The 24174-nt window shown below is 36.4% G+C and overlaps 1 protein-coding gene across 2 annotated transcripts in view; it reads left to right on the forward strand.

Moving 5' to 3' along the window:
* HMGCLL1 (3-hydroxy-3-methylglutaryl-CoA lyase like 1) overlaps positions 1–20791 on the forward strand; it is a 189085-nt gene extending 168294 nt beyond the window's left edge. The window contains exons 8-9 of one of the 2 annotated variants that reach the window (XM_079148680.1): positions 15004–15129; positions 18799–20791. In XM_079148680.1, coding sequence (XP_079004806.1) covers positions 15004–15129; positions 18799–18900 — 228 coding nt within the window. In that variant the 3' untranslated portion in view covers positions 18901–20791. The remainder of the gene's footprint in view (positions 1–15003; positions 15130–18798) is intronic. The other variant, XM_079148681.1, reaches the window with a different exon arrangement.
* Positions 20792–24174: the final 3383 nt, after the last annotated feature.

Consider the following 24174-nt stretch of genomic DNA (forward strand, 5'->3'; position numbering starts at 1 on the left):
CATTGTCTCTGTTCCAAATCTGGGGAGGAGAGTGTGATTGACCCAATTTAGGTCCAATCACCAGCAACCAGGATTAATAAAAAAAGTCACCAAGCAGACACTTTCCAGAAACCCATTTTTATGAGAAAGCACTTCCAAGAGAAGAAGGTTCAGGGAGCAAACAAAATAGGTAATGATCCACTCAGATGTTTCATGGGATTTTGTATCCTCAGAGATGTAGTTCTCCAAATTGAATTGTACCAAGTTCAATTATTGCCATCATATTTGCACTTGTCCTGATACTGCATTCATTATAGTTCTGTATATATCATTTGTTCAATTTTGCTTTCAAAAATATTTGAATAATAACCTGTTATGGTCTAGGTCCTGTGCCATGTACTGAAAGTTTAGTGGAGTGCCATAGAGTGACGTTCTGGTCATCATTAAGTTAATTTAAATTGGTTGCTGCTTTGACATTTTCCAAAACTTTGGTCATATGTCCTCACAAAGTCTCCCTGGTTTGTGAATATTGGTAACATTGCTCATTCTTCAACAGAATCACTGTATTTTCAATTATTTTTTCTTTTAATGTTCTTCTTTTTACTTATTAATAATTAATTCTATTTTCACCATGTAAGGGAGGCCTCCCACTAGCATCCACTTAGGAACTACCAGAGAAATTCCAGAAATATAAAGGTTGGTGTTCCAGATCATTTTTAAACTGCCACCTATGTAACTTTGGGTAAGCTCATAAAACTCCTTGTAAGAGCTATGGGACTTAATTCCTTTTATATCGACCAATCAATATCACTTATATAAAGGGTTTATTTAGTTGTAAAAATCTGTGATTTGCAGATTATTATGAAATAGATTATGGTGGCCTCTCTCTTATACAAGTTCTTTGTGTCTCTATCCCACTTTCTTCCTCTGCATCATCCCATTACCATTATATCCATCCCCGGCTCTTTATACGTGGATTGAAAAGAGTTGTGAGGGTAAGGAGGGCTGAGTCTGAGGGAAACGACTGTCAGGGAGCCAGAACATAATCAACTTTTTCCTGGACTCTTAACAGATGAACTCAATTGCTCTGTTTTTGAGAGGATTGGTCATTTATTTTTTTCAAAAGCTTTAGGGTCTTTGTTCCTTTAATTCATCTCTGTACCTCTGCCTGTCTTCCCTTTCACCCCAGTTCAAAGGATATTTTCCCTATTAATTTCCTGGCTTGCCTCTCTGTTTCTACCCTAATCCCCAACTCACACCCATCTATAAGGATTTTTCATTGTTAATTTCTCTCTTCTGTGGACGGTATCATTCTTCACTTTAATTAGCTCTGTCCTTTGTGGTTTCCAACCTAAAGGTCTCACATAACTCTAATGCCCTTCCATGCATATATGAGTCCCTCGACATTTTTTTTAATCACTCTTATTAATTTTGTCACTGTCCTCTCTCTGCCTCTATATCCTTGTCATATACTTTTTAAATCCAGTATTTACTGAGTGCTATGTGCCAAGACATATGATAAACAATTTCTTTGAAAGATCTCACTGGTACCTTAACAAGTCTATGAATCAGTACTATTGCTCTCATTTTAAGTTGGGGGAACAAAGAGGTAAAATAACATTATCAGGATCACGAAGTTAACAACTGACAGATCAGGTCCAAATAGAAGTCTACCTTCCAAAATGAATCCTTTAAGCACTAGGTTCTATACTAGGTTTTTAAACCTATTGTCAGCTCTACTCTGTCCTGCCCTGATGCTGAAATGATTCATTTCAATATTTGGAATCCAGTGGACTTTCTCAGCTGTTATGTTTCTTAACTATGTGCAGATTCTTCACAGGGGTATGAGTATTAAAATAAATAAATAAATAAATCCACCCAGGTTCCTAATTTGAACTTTCTCCTGAATTCTTTGTCTCTTTTTTTTTTCTTTTTTTTCTTTTATTGTAAACAAATGGGATACATGTTGTTTCTCTGTTTGTACATGGCGTAAAGGCATACCATTTGTGTAATCATAAATTTACATAGAGTAATGTTGTTTGATTCATTGTTATTTTTTCCCTTCCCCCCACCCCGCCCACCCCTCTTTACCCTCTATACAGTACTTCCTTCCTCCATACTTGTCCCCCTCCCTAACCCTAACTCTAACCCTAGCACTAACCCTTCCCTCCCCCCAATTCTGTGTCATCCTCCACTTATTAGCGATATCATTCATCCTTTGGCTTTTTGAGATTGGCTTATCTCACTTAGCATGATATTCTCCAATTTCATCCATTTGCCTGCAAATGCCATAATTTTATCATTCTTTATGGCTGAGTAATATTCCATTGTATATATATACCACAGTTTCTTTATCCATTCATCAATTGAAGGGCATCTAGGTTGGTTCCACAGTCTGGCTATTGTGAATTGAGCAACTATGAACATTGATGTGGCTGTATCTCTGTAGTATGCTGATTTTAAGTCCTTTGGGTATAGGCCAAGGAGTGGGATAGCTGGGTCAAATGGAGGGTCCATTCCAAGTTTTCTAAGGAATCTCCACACTGCTTTCCAGAGTGGCTGCACTAATTTGCAGCCCCACCAGCAGTGTATGAGTGTACCTTTCTCCCCACATCCTCGCCAACACCTGTTGTTGCTCGTATTCTTGATAATCGCCATTCTAATTGGGGTGAGATGGAATCTTAGGGTGGGTTTGATTTGCATTTCTCTTATTACTAGAGATATTGAGCATTTTTCCATATGTTTGTTGATTGCTTCTTCCTTCTCCTTCCCATAAAAGTGAGAACCCAGCACCATGACTTCAATATCTGCCATTCTTACTCCAGACAAGTTCCTTCAGAGATCTCAGAAATGGGATGTCTAGATAAAATCAAAGATTTTTTCTTATTTTTAATTGCTGTAAGAGATAGCTGCTTAAAGGAAAATGAGTATCATTGAGTTATGGGATTGCATATGCAAAAGTAAAAAGTAGGGAAACAGTAGCCCAAAGGATAGGGAGAAATTGGGACTGTGTTGTTAGAAGCTCCATTCCTTACATGCAATGCAGTGTTTAGAGGTAGATTGTTATTAAAGATGTATATTGTAAACCAGAGAGCAACTATTAAATAATTTAAAGAAGACAAAATATTAAGTCAATACAGGAGATAAAATGATAGACATATTCAACTAACAAAAGAGAAGGAATGAAAAAGGAAAAAAAAAAAAACAAACAAAATGAATGGACAGATGGAAGAAACGGAAAGCAGCTCACAAAAAGACAGGATTTAATCCAACCTTATCTTGGTACCTGAGTTCTAATTGTATGTGCTGCTATTACACTGCACCCCCAAGTGAATAATGGCTCCAACACAGAGATGCTTGTTTCTCACGAATGTAACAGGCCACTCTGCAAGTGTTCCTAGTCAGTGGGCGTCTGCCCTCCAAGTGCTTATTCAGGAACCCAGGCTTCTTCCTTCTTTGTGCTCATCATCTCCTAGGGCCTTTGTCATCTGCCTTTGACTATTGAAGGTAGAAGGTGCGTGGTTTCTGAAAAGACCTGTTCTAGAAATGGCCTGTGTCACTTTGCTCATATGCCATACTGACACAGTCACATACTCACTGTTAACAACAATGGCGGTTTTGTAATGTCATCTAGCTGAGAATCTCAGAAGATAAAGAAATGGATGTTTGATAAAGAACTAGCACTATCTGCCATACTTCAGCAGTCAAGTCAAAAGTTAGGAGATTTCCAAACTTTTTTTTTTTTTATCCAGAGTCATCCCAGAATTTGAAACAATGCATATATTTGAGTTTTATATGGAAAAAATAGATTTTGGCATAGAATATAGAAATCTGCATGTTAACTAGGGACCTCAGGAAATTCTAATGCTCAGATGTTCTCATTCTGAGACTGAACAAGGCAGGAGGGAGTCCTTGAGACTGGAGCAGGATGTATTGACATCTGTGATGTTTCTAGGATTAACTCTAGTCTCTTGCCACTCAAGAGTGTCCTGGGGACCAGCCGCTTTGGCATATTTTAGGAATTGGAAATGCAGAATCTCAGGCATCACCTCAGACCCATTAAATAAATTAATATACTTTTTAAAGATTAAGAATCACTGATCTGATTATCTTATTCCAATATGTTAGAAAACATAGATTGCTACTGAAGAAATGAAATGATAGGGGCAACATCCACTCAAGAATAGACAAAAGTAGATGATGCCGAAAGGAATCATCTAGAGAATTTGAACAGAATCCAAGAAATGAGAGACTGAGACAGACCAGTATACTTTGGGGATTATTGAACTGGCAGAAGAAAGGAATGATTATGAAAGAAGAATATATATTTACTAATAAGGTTCCTTTTTGCACAAATATGGCAAATGAGCCCTGACCCTAATGCCAAAATGAAGAAAGTGATCTTGATGTTGGATCTAGGTACAAGTCCCAGAGCCTCAGTGAGAATTCACTTATGATATGTATTTATTATACAGGATTGGAAAAAAAATCTGGAAACACAAATGAATTGGACCAAACATAGTATCCTGTTCTTTTATCTTCCATTTTCTCATAATCATTTCCCCAAACCATTAAATGTTCTTGGAAAATATTTAACTATTTCATGATAGTCTATCTTACAGGGTGTATTAACTATTTCCCTCTTGTTGTACACTTAAGGACTTATTCCTACTGTTAGAAGTACTATTACAAAGAATGTCCATCCTCAAACATCAATCTGTCTCAACATTGCTGGCTATTTTCTTGGGCTAGCTTCCTAGAAATACAAACACTAGGACAACAAACATTTATTTTCCGAAGTCTCTTGATAATATTGCTAGGCTGTGTGGAAACTTTTCAGAATGTTCAAGGAAGTCTTATAAGAAAATGAAGCCTTTAGCCTTTTGATTTGTTAGTACTCTCTTAATTCATGCTCTGCAGCCTGGAGATGTTTATGAGTTAAATGAAGAACGCACGTAGTTTAGTAATGTGCCTGGTGCATAGTCAGTGCTTGTTGAATCTGAACTATTAATATGGGACAATAGTGCACAGTTTTTCCATTCTTACTCTGCCTTATACCAACCATATGAAGCAAGGCATATCACTGGACTTCTGTGAGCCTCAGTTTCCTCATCAGTAAAATGGATATGTATTACAACCACTTCATATTGATTTTGCAGAGCTTTACCTTATATGAGGCATATGGTTCAATGCCTTTGACAAAATAAGACTCAAACATTCATTAATATCATTTATTTTTTCTAAGTCTTAACTGAAATTGAGAATTTTCTTGTTACATATATTTTTCATTTCTTATCCCTTCTATATACACACTGCGTTTTCTATTTGAATGTGAATGTACCAAAAGAAAGTAAGAAAAGTCGGGCACAGTGGTATAGTCCTATAATCCCAGAAGCTCAGGAGACTAAGGCAGGAAGATCACAAGTTTGAAGCCAGCCTCAGCAACTTAGTGAGGCCCTAAGCAACTTAGTGAAGCCCTAAGCAGTTTAGTGAGAGCCTGTCTCAAAATAAGAAATAAAAAGGGCTGGGGATGTGTCTCAGTGGTTAAGAACCCTTGGGTTTAATCTCTGGTACCAAAAAAAAAAAAAAAAAAAAAAAAAAAAAGGAGAAGAAGAAAAGAAAATAATCTATCTCTTTTTTCTGAGGCCAGAAGGATTGAGATTGAGGTATTTAGGAAAACCTTTTTCTAAAGGACAAAGATGTTATATAAAAGCATTAATAATTATGTTATCTTATTCCTGAATTTAACAGTATATGTTTGTCTTTGTGTCTGTGTGTGTATAATTGTTTACTTACCAATTTTGATATATACTTCAGTTTTTAAATTCTGGGTTTCATTTACATATGCTAACTGGTCATCATCAATGGCTCCCATAGCATGTTATGTTCTCAATACACTTAAATAGCAAAAAGACTCTTCTCTTGGGGTTCCCATTGCTCAAGGTACAGTATATAATGATTTAGGGTACTGGTCAGAAGCATCCCTAGGCAGAATCTGTGCTTATTGGAAAGGATATCCTTTAGTGATATCTGGCCTGGCCATTGAAGACTAATGCCCCAAAGGAATTCTGTTCCTTTTCTGGAGGGAACACTGGCTTTAAAGAACAAGTTGAGAAGGAAAAATACTGGAAAAATGAGTAACTTTAACCCCAGAATGAATAATTCCACTATTGGGAATTTTCTTGCTATTTTAAATTAAATCTAAATTACAGATTTTTAAAGAAAATTTTAGAACAAAATAGATGACATTAAAAAAAATAACGTTATTCAAATGCTGCATGTTCTTTGGTACTTTTGTAACCTCAATACCTAAAAGTTCAGGTTTCATTAAATAATTTGAAAACAAGAATATGTAGAAGAGTCTAAATTTTGCAAAATGATTTCTTTTCTATCTTCTTATTGTGTTTATCAGTTTTGCTTGGGGAATAAGTTCTTAACAGGACCAAGAAAAAGACAAGTTAGCACTTTTCTTTTACTTAACTTTTCAGGATGATCTGAGTAACTGAGAATCACACAAAATTAACACTTCTTAGAACTCACCGAAGATTGCAGTATAAGAGCCATATGCCGCTGATATGTCTGCAGTCAATATGCTTTTGCCAGCAGTGACCACTACTACTTTATGTGTTTTACTCAGTCCTTAAGACCAAGTACTTTTTCTGTGGAGCAGAACACATATAACAGAAGTCACCAAGTTTATCATATCCTGGGGCCATGGGTTAATAACCAAATTCCAAATTTGAGAACAGTGGGAGTTAAGGACACTTCAATCCTCTGAGGGTTTTTGTTTTTGTTTTTGTTTTTGAGGGACAAGAGCAACAATTGCTTCTCATTTGTTAATAACAAGCCACTTACCAGTGAGAAATAATTGACGTAGCAATCTTAATCTAATTATGTAGTAACATGTAATCGTTTTATATTCTAATGTTAGATTTCATGAGCTACAGAGCTTTGTGTATATTCAGCTTTGTGTATATTCCTGGTGTAGAGAATATGCTTAATAAACACATTAAGCCAAAAGGAAAAATAAGCAAAAATATACTGGATATTTTAAATTATAGTTTCATGTGTTCTTCACCACTAGTAAAAATATCCTTATTTTAAATATAATCAAAGTTTCTATTTGGTAAATATGAAACTACTTATTTATGTGTTTGCTATTGTGCTGGAACATATGGGGTTGCAAACAGGCAACTTTAATTTGGTGGATTTTGGTGCTACATTGCCACCTTGTGGATGTTCATCTAAAATGCACTTTTGTTTAAAAACAAAAAACAACAAAATCACTCTCTGTACTCATACATGCACACGTGCCCACAGACCAAGAACCTGAGTCTGAAGTCTGAAAGTAGTGCTTTGTGTTTGAAGAGGAGGAAAAGGGAACATTTCTTAAGAGAAATCCTTTAATGCTGATAATCTCCTTCATGATAAAATGACTAAGTGGCCCATTATTTTCAAGTAAAGGATGATATGATTTCAGTGGTAAAAATATAAAAATGTTCCCTCTGTATAAAATAAATAATTGATGAAAATAAATAATGTTTTCATTCCAAATCTGTTCAGAATGTGTTTGTGATATTACAGATCATTTTCAATTAGACAAGGAAATTGATCTGAAGACAATGTCCACATTAAAATCAAACTTTCTTATAGCTATGCCTAGAAATTTACAAAGCAGTTTAATCAGAAATAAGAGCACATAATTTATTTTAGGTTTTTAAATCAAATTATTTTTAACTGGTACACATAAAAATTGTACACATTTATAGGTTACCTTGTGATGTTTTGATTCATGTATACACTGTGTGATGTTTAAATCAGTTATACATATCTATCTCCTCAAACATTTATCTCCTCAAATATTAAAAGTCCTTTCTTCCAGTTTTTTGAAATATATAGTATCATTATACATAGTATCATTATCTATTGTCAATCTACTTTGTAATATACCTCATCAGAAAGTCTTACTCCTGTTTGGTACAAAATAGTTCCCTGACCAGCCTTTCCCCATGCCCCTCCCCGGCCCTCCAGCCTCTGGTGATCACTGCTCCTCTCTTATCTTCTACAACAACTTTTTCAGATTACACATATGAGTGACATCATGCAGAACTTGTCTTCTGGGCCTGGCTTATTTTGTTTAACATGATGATCTCCAGTTCCATCCATTTTGTCACAAATAATAGGAATTATTTTTCTTTTTGATGAAAAGTATTCTCTTATGTATATAGGTACCATATTTTATCAATTCATCAGTTAATGAACACTGTTTTTGTCATTTTTTTTTACTATCTTAAGGGTGTATAGTAGTACATAGATAACATTATCCGTTGAAATCTTTATTTCCAGGAAAGAGAATTCCCACTTAATAGAGGAGAGAATTTAGGGGTTACTGTATAAAATGAAATATTTTACATACTGTAATTTTGTTTAGAAAAGACTTTAGAGGAAACTAATATCATTTTTGTTGTTTAAATTAAGATATATGAAACCATTTAAAATGTTTTATTAGTGTATTTTAGTTGTACATAATAGCAGGGTTTATTTTGACATAATCATATATGCATCAAATATAATTTGTTCCATTTCGAGGAATCGATATCTTAATATTCTTCTTCAAAGGTAATACATTCAGGTTTTTTAATAAACTGTCTTTAAAATTGTTTAAACCTTAAATCCGTGTATTGCTCTTAGGATTGATTCAATTAATCTGTAAGTAGAGCTTACTGGGGAAGATCTGTGTCTAGTGCTAAGGTGATGTTAGAAAAGAGGGAAAGAGCACTTTCCAGTTAATCTCTTCCCTAGGTCATGTCTGTAGAGTGGCCCTGTGACCTTAGGCCCTAGAAAGGTGAATGAGCTGCAGAACAATGATGTTCACTGAGAAATTCAGAGACTTTGATTTGTTGACAATCATTCTCATTTATTTGCTCTGATACTGCATAGGCTGAAGTTTGCATAAAACTTTTTTTTTTCATTGTCTACTTATAGTACATGAATAGAATTGTAATTAAATAAATTACTACAACACTCTACCCATGTGTTAACATGTCAGTGTTAACATTTTGGTATACATTATCTAAATCCTTTACTTTTTAGAAAATGGTATAATGACTATACTGTTATAAAATCCTCTAACCTGTTTATTTCCCTAAATTATAAATTTATATAGCATTTATCATTCCATTTTATTGATGCATTGTAAGTAATTTAAATTACTCCCCAGTATGAGACATTTGGATTGTTTTCAAAATTCCCTTCTTAGAAAAATATAACTGCACTATATTTATATACAGATAGCATGGGTTATCATAGTCAGCCTACATACTCTCATCCGTATGTGTTTATTTGTATTTACTTCTAATTAATTATTTAATGATGATTTATTAAATATTCATTAAAAGGTCTTTTTTCATAGGGAATTTCTGGGACAATGAATATTGATAATACTAATTAATTGCTAACCACAAAAGACTCCATTTACATTTCTACTAGTTTAAATTTGACTGTTTCCCTTCAGTTCCAACAATGTTGCCCTTTTTAAAAATATTCATTGAAGTGTAACACACATATATAAAACACACAGATGATAAGCTCCGGGAAAGGAGAGGAGCCAGCAGCCCAGAACCTCTCTGTATTGATCCCATCTGTATTCACACGGGAAAGGATGGCTATCATTCTGGCTTCTAGCTGCCTTGTTCAGGGCTATTTCAGGACTTCATCTGAATGGAATCATTTTTATGTCTTCTTTGGGTCTAAACTTCTTTAATGCAAAATTTTCTTTGTGAGATGTGTGCTTGCCGTTGAAGTCACACGTTTTGTTGTCTAACTATCCCATTTCACTGCCAATGTTCTTTCTTCATCTTTCTCAGCCTGGAAGTGTGAAGTCCTGGTGTTGTAGTTCTAACCCTCTTTGACTTTCTGTGAGACTGAGCACAGTTAGCTTGACCTCCAGGGTGATTTATTTTGGCTCTGTTGTGTCTTTGGCCATTTACTCTTTTTTCTATTGTAACCCCGGTTGCCTTACTGTGAATTAATCTTTCATTTTTGCCCAAACAACAGGTCACAGGGGCCTTTATTTACAAAATAGAAGAGTGAGTTTTTGCTTTTCGTTGTTTCCCCAAAGGTCAATTAAGACTAAGACCTATGCTCTTTTGAAAAGGAAAAGAATTTTCCTTCTGGGCCTCCTATAGTTGCAGGATATTGATCCTCAGCCGTGAGAAAATGGATATGATGCTTGGAATTCAGACCCCAGAGGTGAATCATCACATGGTGGGCTGAAGCCTTCTCTTGCCTATCATGTTAGTGTCTCCGATTTTTGCTGCCTCAGAGTTTTTTGAGGTCCTCTTTCAAAGTCTCTTTGAAATGTCGACTGGCCATGGTTAACATCTTTTGTTTTGTTTTACAGTCCAGGGGTCTTTTATTTTGTTGCAATCACTCTACAACAAAATTTGTGAATTTGTAGGGAGTAGGTTCTGGGCGCTCAGACTCCTTCCACTGGGTCTCTCAAAGTGTGCTTCTCTGGGTGGAGCAGGCTCTGTGGAGCCCAGATAGCTTTTTCTTTGACTTTCTTCTTTTCCTGATTGTTTTCCTTCATGTGTTTCAGGAAGCCGTTTTGCCTCTTAGAGTGCTCCATGTGCTCAATATCCGTGTTAATTCTCTTGGCAGGAATCTTGTCCTTGTTTATTTACAACAGTGCCAATAGCATGCTGGATAAGATTTTAGACTGCCAGTTTTGCCATGGAAACATTTGTGGGGCGTTCCTTTTTGAACAGTATTCATTCCCTTGATGTCTACAACAACACCCTTCTTGCAGATGTGCACATATGTGGCCAAGGAAACAACTCCAGGTTTTCTAAAAGACAGAAAGCAAAGTATTGGGTGCCTCACCTCTTTCCCTTTGTGTTCATTGTTTTGGCAAATTTCTGGAATGTGGCAGTTCTGGATGAAAGGAAGGCCATGATTGACTTCTTCAGGTTGACTCATGTCTGAGATTGGCAAAGGGTGATATGGAGAAGAACCTCTGCCCCAGAGGATTTAGCTACACATCACCAGGCATAGCTTTAAAGAAATACCAATACCTGACCCCACACCCAGAGATTCTGATTTAATTACTTTTGGGAGAAGCTTTGATACTGGTATTTTTAAAGAGGCATAGGTAATTCTAATAGACAAACAGAATTGAGAACTACTGAAATTTATGTCTAGTCAGGTAATAGATTAAATTCTATTAAATAGGTCAGTTTTAACCTACATGTCAATAAAAGCCCTGACTACCTAATGTCATGGCAGACTCTCCCAAATGGACCAACACCTCAATATTTGCCTTTTTAGACCACTAGACAATATCACTTCTAGAGTATAATCCTTTGTTCTTAGTATTTTGTTTCATATCAAATGTAAATTACCCTATGTAGACTAGTCTATTAGCTGATTAGTTACTAACACCTGCATATAATTGATCTTATCAGATCATTATTTGAGAAAGTTTACAGGGAATGGAAAGAGTGATTGAGGCTTTCCCCTATTGAGGAATATAATGAGAAAAATGAAGGTACAAAAACAGTGTACCAATCTTTAATAAGCTGGTCCTGATAATACCATGGCATGTTGAAATGTAGTTGTGGTCTCATGAGTCTTGGTGAATACCTTGTTAAGTCTTCCAAGGAAAACTAGAAAAGTGGTTCCAAACTGCAATCCCATTAGCCAATTGAAAGAGCTCCCAATGACCAAATGTGGAAAAATTTCTATATCATAAAACATAGAAAGCAGTATTGGATTGTAACTCAAAGTGCAAAATAAGTATCTAAATGTCTATGAGTCCCTAGTTATACAAATAAATGTTCAAACAAATAATTAATAAGTGAAGTAAAATAGATAAATCTCTTGTACAGAAGAATCCCAAATAATTTATGTAGATATTCTTCACATTTTAAGGGCAAACTGCACACAGTAACTCCCCCCCCCCAAGATTATAATATGGAAATGGAGAGAGAGAGAGAGAGAGAGAGGCTTTGTGGTGTAGACTTTTGGCAAATGCCACCTCTGTCAGGTAATCAGGGTTAATATCAGCAGTCATTACTCATGGTGACAGTAGGTACCCTCGATATGATGTTTGAGAATGATACTTCACCTCTGTGGTTTTCCCTCCAGGGCTCTATACCTCCAGTCTAGCAATAAGAAAAAAATTAAAAAATAAAATCAGGCAGCCCAAATTAAAGCACATCATACAAAATTAGTAGAGTACCTCTCAAAAGAGTCAAAGTCTGAGAAACTGTCACAGTCCTGCAGATCCTGAGAAGACATCACTACTGATGTAATGTTTTGTCCTGACGAGCACCTGGGACCTGGGACAGAAAAAAGAGGATGTTGGCTAAAAAATATCTTAAGGAACTTTTTTTTGAGGACCTAGGGATCAAACCCAGGGTCTTACACATGCAAGGCAAGCACTCTACCACTAACTCACACTCCAGCCCTAGAAATTTCTTTTAAAATGTCTAAAGAAGTATCAATATTAGTTAATTTCACCATTTCAGTATCTGTTCAATAGTTGTGATAAATATACCATTAATAATGTAAGATTTGGCAAATTCTTTGTGTACCCAAACTTTAGTCAGACTTCTGAATGTTCTTCTAGGTTCATCTGTATATGTCCTTCAAAAATCCAATTTTAGCAATCCTTGCTAAATCAGTATAGCAAGAACCCCAACCCTTGATATCCGATCCCTCTGTATCTGATGAGGTCTCTCATCCTCTACTCTCCCCACCTGATGACTGATCACTCTGCCTATTTTCAGAAAAAGTCTGTTAAATTGGTTTAGTTAGAATCCCCTTTACCCCTATTGTTTCCTCTTAGTAATTTTCCATTCATTGACCCCCCCGCCCCCCCTGCTCTTTAGCTATAAATTCCCACTTGTGTATGCTGTATTTGGAGTTGGGCTCAGTGTCTCTCTCCCACAGTAAAACCATATCGCAGGGATCCCTATAGCTATCACAATGACCTGAATGAAGTCTTCCTCATCCTGCTTTAACAAGTATGGTTGCATCATGTTTTCTTTAACATATGGTAAACGTGGAGGAAGGAAACTAACTGAGTAGTACATGATGACTTTCTGAATTATCTTCACAAATTTTCTGAAAATCTAAAAGTGTTCTAAAATATAGTCTATTTTAAAAATAAAGTTAAATAAATGGAGAAAGGAAGAAAGGAAGGGAGGGAGAAATGGAGATGCAACAAGGAAGGAGGACCAGCAGTTGCTGGAATCTTTTTTGTTAAAAATTTAAATTCCCAGGTCCCAACCCAGATCTCCTGGACACTGAGGATGTAGCAGCAGTCTATGATTGCGACGATAGATTCTGTGATTGAGAACCACTTTGGAGCCAGCTGGTCAAGTGTTTTGAAAGGAGCTTCTTATTTTACATAATGTTATGGTACTTTTTCTTCAATACCATGAAGAATTAGGTCAGGTCTTTCTGTAGCTTCTGACCATCAAATTGTTACCTTTCAAGGGGAACGACATGTGTATCCCTCTCTTTGTCATGTTTTCAGACACTTTGTCTGATTTCCAGAGCCCTCTGGACTCCACTGTGCTCATCTTCCAGTGTCCTATCACAGAGTCTACACCTCTTTGCCTCTAAGCATACAGTCAGGTACCACCTTGTGTGTTTCCAGAGGCTATGAATCAAGGCAGAGTATGAGTTCTCTAGAGACAGAGAACATCACCTGCCAGACAGCGATCTTGGGCAAACTTTTTCATCCCTCTGTACCTGTTATCTTTTTCTCTCTGATATTAGGGAATAATCCAAAAGTATCTTCTTAAATTTGGCATGACAGCACTTTCCTGCAATCCCAGCTTACTTGGGTGGCTGAGACAGGAGGACCTCAAATTCTAGGATAGTCTGGGCAACTAAGCAAGACCCTGTTTCAAAAATAAAATAAAAATGGGTTGGGATATAGCACAGTGTTAAAGCATACCTAGGTTCAATCCCCAGGAACACACACACACACACACATATACACACACATACACATACGCCTATGCATGCATGCAAAGACAAAAGAATATTTTCTTCTTCATGAGACTTTCTGAGAATGCAGAGTTGAGCCACATAGAGTGCTAAGATTTGTATCCAGCACTCAATAAATGATCTGGTGTTATCGTTAGTGATGTGTGTTGTCTCTTAAATATCTCTTCTCTTCTGAAGGGGCAGAGTTTTGTCTACAAAATAATATTTCATGTTTCCCCTGATAAGTGAGGAATGATATATAGTGGGAGTGGGGATGTGGGGAGTGAGAGAAGAAGGGGGGAATCTTTAGATTATGTAGAAGAAAATGAGGGGGGGGATGTGAAAAATGGTGGAATGAGACAGACATCCTTACCCTATGCACATGTATGATTACACGAATGGTAGGAATCTACATGGTGCACAACCACTGAAATGAAATGATGTACCCCATTTGTGTACAATGAATCAAAATGCAGTCTGTGAAAATTAAAAGATAAATAATAAAAAAAAAAGAATCGGACAAACTGAAAGGGTGAATCAAACCACAATATCCTGTTTCAGTGTCTGCACTCGGATGCACACATACAGGTCTTCTGAGACACCTTGATTTTGAGTTGTAATGTTGAAATTACTTAATGTTGTTTATGCAATGGTTTTAGGATAAAGCTAGAAACTTGGAGAATAAAACTGGGAGTAAACTAACCTTCACTTTCGAAAGCTCTACTACCTACAGTTTGGGCTATTATCAAAAAGCAAAGCAAAACAAAACACCATTTTAATTTCTGTTGAAAGAGTTTCTAATCCTGGAGATCCTCAGCAGAGTTTCTGTCAGTCTAAGAGACAAGATGAGTCAGAAAAGAATTGAGCACCCCAGGGACTGTTCTAGCAGCAGGTGGGCAAGTGAATATGTTTGGATAACATGTTCCAGTATTGTTTATTTGCTGTTTGCCAAGGTTGACTAGAAATGAAACTATTTACACGCCGTAAGTATAGAAGCCTTAGGTGTTTTGGTTTATTTTCCAGATGGGAATTAATGTGGTGGACTCTGCAGTATCCGGATTAGGTGGCTGCCCTTACGCAAAAGGTGCTTCCGGGAATGTAGCCACTGAGGATTTGATATATATGCTTAATGGCCTGGGGCTCAATACAGTAAGTTATTTTAACATATTTCAATAGTCACGTGTGACTTCCAGCTCCAAATTGAAATGCTTCTCAGATTTGGGAAGCAATGTTGAGGTCAAAGTTTTACTGCATATTTGTTATTTGCTAAAATGCACAGTGGGAAAATACAATAAAGTTATTTTTTTTCCAGGAACTTCATAAAGTATTACTAAAGTTCAATCACCAATAGTGCTACTGTTTCACATTTTGTAGTGTTTTATGAACTCCAAAGTACTTTCCAGTACAATCTGATTTGATTTTATACACTTTGTGAGAGTCTCTGTCTTTCACTGTTAGGATTGTTGAATTTTGCCATTTCATGTTTTGTATGGATGTTTTCCTAGGAGGAAAATGAGATCTTGATGATCTCACAGTGACAACTAGGGCTTCTGGAAAAGACCCAGGACACTTTTCAAATGATCGTTGAGGGGGTGGAGCTTAGAAATATTTAGCATGTGAGACACTGATGGCAAGAATAGTCTCTTTCCAAGTAGCACCTGAGAAGGCATATACTATGTGATAACATCCACCCAAATCAATGTCCTGCTTTACCACGTACTTGATAGCAATCTGTAAGACTGTAGGGCAGACTTTGCCTTTTAAAAGAAAGAATATGAAAGGCAAGAAACCTACACACAGATGAATAGAAATCCAAACTGTTTTCTGAGATATGAAAGCAGCTACTAAATTACTAAACAGATCTTTCTCCTCTCCCACTTTTGCCTCTCCAACTTTCTCACCCTAATTTCATTAATGTTCCTGCAGTACCAAACTTGCTTCTTGTCCACATTCAGTTCCTCTCCTCCACCCGTTGCTTATGTTTTTATCATCCATTGCAATTGCCTTATGACACATACTCCATTTCAGCTGGAAAATGAGGCACCTTCATCCTGAAAGTATTCTAGCTTCCTGTCTATCCCCTAGGTCAACAGGTAAGACTTCTCTCCTTAGTCCTTATCTGCTACCCTCTGTATCTTTACCTCTGAATGCACCACACAAGATTGTATCACAACCCTGCTTATGTGTTCAACTGCCTGCACAGCCAGGCTGCAAATATTGTAGCTGATTCATACTCAATGCCTGTGACATAAAAAATGTTCAAGAACTATCCATTGAGATTTTGCTTGGCACCAAATACCAACAGCTGTTCTCCACAAACATCAAAAGCTATTGCTTATCTTCTCTGGTTAGGAATAAGTATAATTTCATTTACAAAGTAGCTTAATCACTTCTATCAGAAGGATATGACAGAAGCTGTAGAGAAATAGAATCAAATTCGGTTGACCGATGATGCTAAGTATGTGTCAGTTCCTATTAAGTAGTTTTGAGATCCAAATGCAAATAAATCAGTCTGGTTCTAAGAATTGCAAGGAGGATTATAGCTTTGAGTTGTAGCCATGTTTCAACCATTGTCCAAGCTAATAAGCCAAGCCTCTCTAGAATCTAATCTGACTACGAATCACAGGCTCAATCATCTGCCAAAAACCATTAATTTGACTTCTAATTTTGGCTGTTTGTACCTTCTTTACTGTCTTCCCCATGACTCCATCTGGGGGCAGGCTCTTATCTCTTTCCTGAGTAGTCATCTCCTACATTGATGATAACTTCCAACTTGCCTTTGAATTCATCCGCCGTGTTGCCATCAGAACATTTTATCTTAAAATACAAGTATGAATATGCCATTGTGACTTGAGCCCCCATCAATGTGTTCTTATTTCCTCAAAAACACAGTTGTTCTCTATCATATAATCTGACCTATTTATACTTTTTTCTAGTACCAAAGGCATGTTTTGCCTTTTTTCAATATACACCATGGTAAGCTTGTTCAGTGTCATCCATAGGTACGCTATTTTTCAGATATCTTATACTGCTTTTCTCTCTGCCTATAATGCCCCCCATATCCTCCTTCCTCTCAAAGACTCTTTCAGTATAAAACTCAAGTCAGGATTTACCCCTCCTACACCCTTACCTGACACAGTCTCTCCATTCCTTTTCCTCATGGGCTGGTTGTTCCACACTTCTGCCTCCATAAGCAGCTGAGCCTATCTCCATGGCTTGAATTTTCTGCTTCTGAGTCTATATCAGGGAGCAGAAGCTCCCTAAAGACAGAAACCACATTCTGTGTCAGATCATGAAAGCACCAAAACAAATCATAACACATGAGACATGTCTAGACACCTGATGAATGTTTTAAGAATAAATGCTTTGTTGTTTCATAAGGATTTCTATGAACTAAATAAAAATGGCAGAGAAAGGCCAAGATGAAATTCTTCTTTGGAATGACATCAACAAATTCCATGTTTAATAGTTATAAAATGGAATTCTTAGAAAGCAAATAAGAATATTAATGACCAAAATCTTCCTATGAACCCTTGCTGAATATCATTCAGAAGCAAAAGAAACAAGAAGGTAGCTTTACAAAATTTAAATATCACTGAATTAAGATGTTAATTGTGAATTAAGATGTTAAAATGTGCCTAACCAATACTTTCTAAAGTCATTACCATGACAAAACCAAATTTCTCATACCAATGCCAATTCACTTCTGAAAACAACTACCCTGAAAAAAAAAGCTCTACAATAAAAGAGAAATAATAGCAATCATTTAAGTGCTATCCTACAAAATATTTCTTGATTATTCTTGAGAAGAAAAGTAAACTACAAAGAAAATAGTGCTTTAAATGTTTCCAGATAGAAGTGTTTAAAAAGTCTTTATTTTCTATAAAGTCTTTATTTTCTAAAATGATGATCATTGTTATGAAGACCCTTATGAATATTTATACTTGTCTATTTTAGCAAAGTCAGACTTCCAGAAAGATTAAAACTGCTCCTTAATAGCAAGCAAGACTGGGCATGTTTAATTGTAAGCCCTCACTGGCTCTAGTCCATGTGAAGGCAGGACACAAAAGTTTATGAAATGCTACACAAGGACCAAGCTGTGGTTGATCCACTTAATGCTGTGACTCTCCCTAGGACAGAAGAGTTCTGGGTGCAGACTTTGATGGTGATCTTTTTCTACTTCAAGGTTCAGAGATGAGGAGCAGGCCCTGAACTTGGCCTTCATACTCTGTCATCCATGGATTTACCTAAGCTTTCATTGATCCTTTTTATACACTCAGATAGTACATCCTACCAGGCAAAGAAGTTCCAGATGTGTACTAAATACTTCCTCATTTTGCCTAACTTGCAATTACCCTCTTCATATGGGTAATAATGAATAAAAAAAGCTAACATTCACCTTTCCTGTAATCCAGATGGCTTTATCAAATTTGTTTCTTATATATTAGAGATTATTTTTCCTAATTCAAATCTCATATACAAACTTCTCCAAGACATTATCATTTTCATTATCTATTACTGATATTTTGTGAACTCGTCTAATTCCAATTTGTACTTCTTAGAAATTTGGTGTTACAGAGTTATTAAGGCATGCCTAGCCTATGTAAGATTCTATGTCTCAATGAAGCAGAAAAATCTTCAATATTGACTACATGATTCATGAAAACAAATGTTGGCCCCAAATCAATAATAAGAGCAGCACAATGTTTAGAAATGTTAAATAATTATTCAGCTTCTAATAAAATTAAAATAGATCCGTTTTGCCTTTTTTCTTTCTAATGCCCCATTCCCTTTGCTATCCCTTCTTTTCCTCACTAGGGTGTGGATCTCTACAAAGTAATGGAAGCTGGTGACTTTATTTGCAAAGCCGTCCATAAAAATACAAACTCTAAAGTAGCACAAGCCTCCTTCAATGCTTGACATCGGTGGATTTATTACTTAAGATCGAGAAGATCCATTCAGCTGCAGAGTCATCTGAAAATCATTAGTGCCAACTCATTTCGAAATGTAATGGACAAGGGTAGAAAAAGAACTACTTTTAAAAAAGATAATTACTGAATAGACTATGGAATCAATAGTAAGCAATACCAGTCATCAGGTAAATCATAATTTGGGGATAAGGAACGAAGCTAGTAGACAACTGGGGGGAAAAAGTTCTCCTCTTTTGCTCTGGTAGAGAAGACTTTTTAGTTTAGTAGATGTGAATATTGACCTCAGATTTCCCTAAGTGTCACATACTATGTTAATACTTAATCATGCTAGCTTAGCACAGTGTACATATTGTCAGTAGTTTATGAGCTCCCGCGTAGTGTGCAGAGTGTGTGGCCTTGATATTATGTGTTATGCCTCTGGATCTCAACTTTCCATTTGCCAAGTCAGTTAAGTTATGGACAAAGAGCCAAATCTCCATCTGACCCTGCATAATTTTAGCAATAGAACTTTTATATTTCAAGGAAGGCTAACATATGTTAACTATTTCAGTGACTTTATCTGGTTCCAAGAGACTGTGGTCAATGGCAAGACGCCATATCCTGAAAACACACTAAAGCCACCCATGTTTGTTACATGCATCCACTTTACAATACTTCACCTTTCATCCACAATGACAAAATAACAGCATGGTGTTACTAAACTATTGAGAAATCATAAGATGTGATTTTTGTCTTAATGTTTAAGTTGCAGTAATGAGAACAGGTAGATTCAAGTACCACAATTAACCTCCATAATGTTCAGTTGACTTCCAAATTGTCCATGGAAATATCACTGTGATCCTAAGGATATTAAGGTGATTTTAAATTCATGAAATGTGCTGGTTTATGTTAATTCAGGGTATTTTGAATATATTAGATCATTTTTGGTTCACCTCTTAAAATGATTATTTTAAAGTTGAAATGAGAGAAGTTTTGTCTTTTGTACTAAACAACATTGCCAGAGAGCAAAATTTAATATATTAAAGATTGAGAAGAGGGGGAAACAGGGAACTGTGTTAAGAAAAACATTACTGTAGCCTATGCAAATCATATGGGGATGGTATTATTACATGTGGATCTGGAATGTCAGTTCTATTACTTATAAAGACTTTTCCAATGCTACTGGTGATCTTATCTTTGAATAAATTTTAATATAAATTGAAATTTGAAAGTGAGCTTTATGGACTTTTTGGAGCATATTCTTTAAAACCATTAATATAAAAATAAATTTAAGAAAATAAGTGTGGATTGCAACTAAGTCATCTTTAAAGATATAGAGTAAGAAAAGAATTAGGTCCACATTGATAATTGATAAAGCCAAACTAAATTCCCATGGTAGCAGCCAGCATAACAGCTTGTGACACAGTTTTGGAGCAGGGGCTATAATAGCACATTCATTTTCTGGAGTACTGAAAGCAGTTCTCTGTTTGGGGGTTCAGGTGGGGGTGGGGGAAGTGCAGGTAGCACACAAAATGGCTACCGGTTATCAATCTGTTTCAGTTACATCTCCCCTGTGCATCTCTCATCATGAAGTAAGTACCCTTGCATAATAGGGGAGCAACGAGTTACCTCTACCAAGTGTGCACAGCAGGAGACTGACTTTTCCTCTTTCTCAAATCTGTGGAGTTTATAGTTTTGAGATATTTGGCAAGGTACCTGTTGATACAAACTGCTGATAGAAACAGAGAAGGAGAAGTATTGCTGTTTTGAAATTACAACCATGGACTCTTCAAAAAACAGAGCAAATAGAAATTCCAGGTGCAGTCTAGCTCACAGTTACATGGCCTCCATATCAATCTGTGGACTCATTTTCATGATTACCTTGATGCTACCTAATCATATTTGCAACAAGAAATCTTGTTTTAACTATCTGGAATTCTTTTTTTTTTTTTTTTTACCCCAACTTCTTTGCTAGATAAATGAGAATTTTTTTTCAGGCTTCAGGGGAAAACTCAGATAATCACATAAAGCTGTCTGAAATCCACAGACAGAATCCACCCAAAGTTATGTCTCAGCTAACCAGGAAACCTTGGAATCATTGCAAGACCCACCCAAATAATTCACCTGCTCATATATCAATACCAGGTTAACTTTGGTGGAAGGACTTAAGGATAAAATGTAATTTTAGCTTTTGTTGAAATGCAAATCAAAATGATCTTTTATAATATTCATGCTTAAGTCAAGAAAATATTTATTCTATCCTAGAACCTGTAATGTGTTTTTATCTTTTGTGTGTATTGATGACTTATTATAGACAGATATTTTATGACTACATTCTTTGAAAAATAACAATTTTTAAAATCCTGCATTCCTGAAATTCACAAAACAAAGCAAATGAATGGAATCTGGCTATGACTTTCTGGGAAAATTCAGAATGCCATTTTAATATTATTCATTATGATCACTGTAACATATCATAAATTCCCTTCTAGCTATACTTATATGGTTATTAATTTCTATATATGTGCATTCTGTGTCTCCTAGATGTTAACTCCAAATATTAGTCATGGAATTATTTAGCACAGAATAAATAAGTAACAAATATTATCTCCGTCACAATTGTAAGTAATAAATAAAACTAAGAACTGGGAAACAATCAGAAATCTGAATTCAAATAATAGGCAGGAGAAGGACTGCTATATTTGGTGATGATCATTTTGCTTTTGTGGACTAACGATGTGGATTTGGGGCTTGAATGGGGCAGGCCCAAGAGTTAAAAGAATAGTTTTAGAGATATAGAGATAGGGAGGAGTAGATTGAAAAATGAGAGCAGCAGAGAGGGGGAATGCAGGAGTGGAGTGAGGGAAGGAGAGTGGGAGGCAAAGAAAGAGAGAGAGGGTGAGAAGCTCTTCCTTGCCTTGAATGGCTCAAACAGAAGGACAGATTCTGCTGTGATAGGGTACATCAGTAACAGAAAACTCACTAGGCTTAAGCACAATAAAAATTATTTTGTGTGACGAGTATTCAGAAAAAAAATGATTTTCCATTGTTTATTTCAACGGCTTAATCATGTTACAAGTTAACATTTTCTCCTCATTTTTCTTCTTGTCCATCCTCAAGGTATGGGTGCACCTTCAGAGCCCTGCTCCTCACAGGTGCAAGACTGTGGGCACTTTCAGCCTTCACATTCCACAGTGCTCAGCAGGTGCAGGGGCTTTTGCCTCTACCTCCAGGGTCTTTATTAATCAGTAAAGTTTGTTCTCCACCCCGTTCCAGACTTCCCCTCAGAGTCCAGTGAGAAGGATATTACACACCCCATTCTTATGGGAATAGACCTGCTGGATAAACCAAATGGGGTCACTGGTGATCTGGGAAGAAAACCCAAGGGAACAACTCCAAGGAAGGATCTCATATCTGACTACTCTGAGACAGGAGAAAGGGATGGAAACAGAAACTTTTTTTGTTTGAATTTGAAAGAAATATGTTTTAAGATGAGTGTAGTTGATGCTGATAATTGGTCTCTTTTTTTTTTCCCCCAAGGAGGTAGGAAGTGAGGTCTTCAGGCTTAGCGATGGGGGAATAGTAAAATTGGAAGCCCAGTGTGTGGGGACTAGGTAGTAACATACACAGAGCACCATTAGAGGTTAACGTACTCTACAAAAGTTTTCCAGTGGTTGTTCTGTGCTAAATCCAAGTACACCGATCTGTCCTCAAGCCAACTTTACCATTCAGCCTGGGCCACATTCCCACCTGTTTCAAGTACTTTTTTGCTTTCCCTGTGTTCTACTACCTCTCTGGCTCCTTCTCTCACATATTTTATTCTTTGGCTTTCTCATTTTCTCCATGATACAGCCTCACAAATACACAATTGCCTATATTTTCACTACTCAACATTTTGGTTGAGGCCCAGAAGAATCATCACCTCCTGGGATATTTTAAAAAATGTAGAGTCTTGGGCTCTATCTCAGACCTGTTGCATTCTAATCTGCATTTTACCAGTATTCTCATATGACTCATGGGCATGTTAAGTTTGAGAAGTATTTGCATGCTTGGTACCTCCCTTTGGATGTGTAACAGGCACTGGAAGCCTCATGTTTTTCAAAACACCTCGTACCACTTTTTTCCTCTTATATTATACTCCAGCCCATGTCTTTTCTCTGCTCCTCCAGTGAGGCTGACTCAGGTCCACCTCAGGATACTCTAATGCCTCTGCCTCTAATGCTCTTTTCCTGAGCATGTCGATCAGGTCTGAGCATAAATTTCTCCTCCTCAAATGGGTCTTCCTGTACAACTAAGTCTAAAGTAAGTCCTCAAGTTACTTTCTCTCACATCAACTTGTTTAATATTTATTCTAGAATTTCTAACTCCTTATTCTTTAGGTTATTTTCTTTCTTTCCCTAACAGAATAGACACTCCCTATCTTGTGCACTCTGACTTCCTTAGTGCCCAGAATATAGTGCCAGGGCCTGGTTCCACTTCTGTCAATAAATATTAGTTGAAGAGAAGAAGAAAAATGGGTTAAATTCAAACATTTGGGAATTTAAGGAAGGAGACCATCTCAACAGAGCTGTTTTGGGGATATGTATGCATCTGTGAATTTCCTGAGCCCCTAATGGTTTTTCAGAATTTATTTGTTTCAATTTGGAAGCAAATGCTTATTGCAAGTCCTTAAGACATATAATAAATGATTGAATTAGGGAATTAATGCTTATGTGCATCAAAGAGGTTGCTAAGAAATGTTTAAGAAATCAAAAGTGTAAGGGAAACAGATGTATTTTTAAGCAGGAATCAGACCAAAGTGAAATTGCTGCAATTGATAAGAACAAATCAATTTCATTAACAACAAAAACCTTCCTGAAGTGGAGAAGGGACAATAGCTATACAGAGCAATTAAGCAGCTTTGCTTGGGGCACTAAGATGTTCATGTGATTACTTTCTGCCTGCTATATCTTTCTCTCTTTCACACACACACACACACACTCATGCTACTCTAGTATTGGTTGATAAAACTCAATTTCCTGATCACATTCTCTGTAATCTATTCTCTGTTCAAGGAATAGAATTGCATTGTTCATTCAAATATCCACTCTAACATATTGTCAAGGACAAGTGACTGTTATACTAGCTATCATCTTGTGATTAAGGTATACAAAAATTTCATACCTAGGCCTTATTAATCTAATATTCCTCCAATAGTTTTCATTTACAGATATTTCAAAATCAAATTTGTAATATTGGCTATATCTATCTAACCTTCCCACAAACCCTCCAATTCTCTGTGTTT

Source organism: Sciurus vulgaris (genome assembly GCF_902686455.1).
Source record: "Sciurus vulgaris genome assembly, chromosome: 7".
NCBI classification, from domain to species: Eukaryota; Metazoa; Chordata; class Mammalia; order Rodentia; family Sciuridae; genus Sciurus; species Sciurus vulgaris.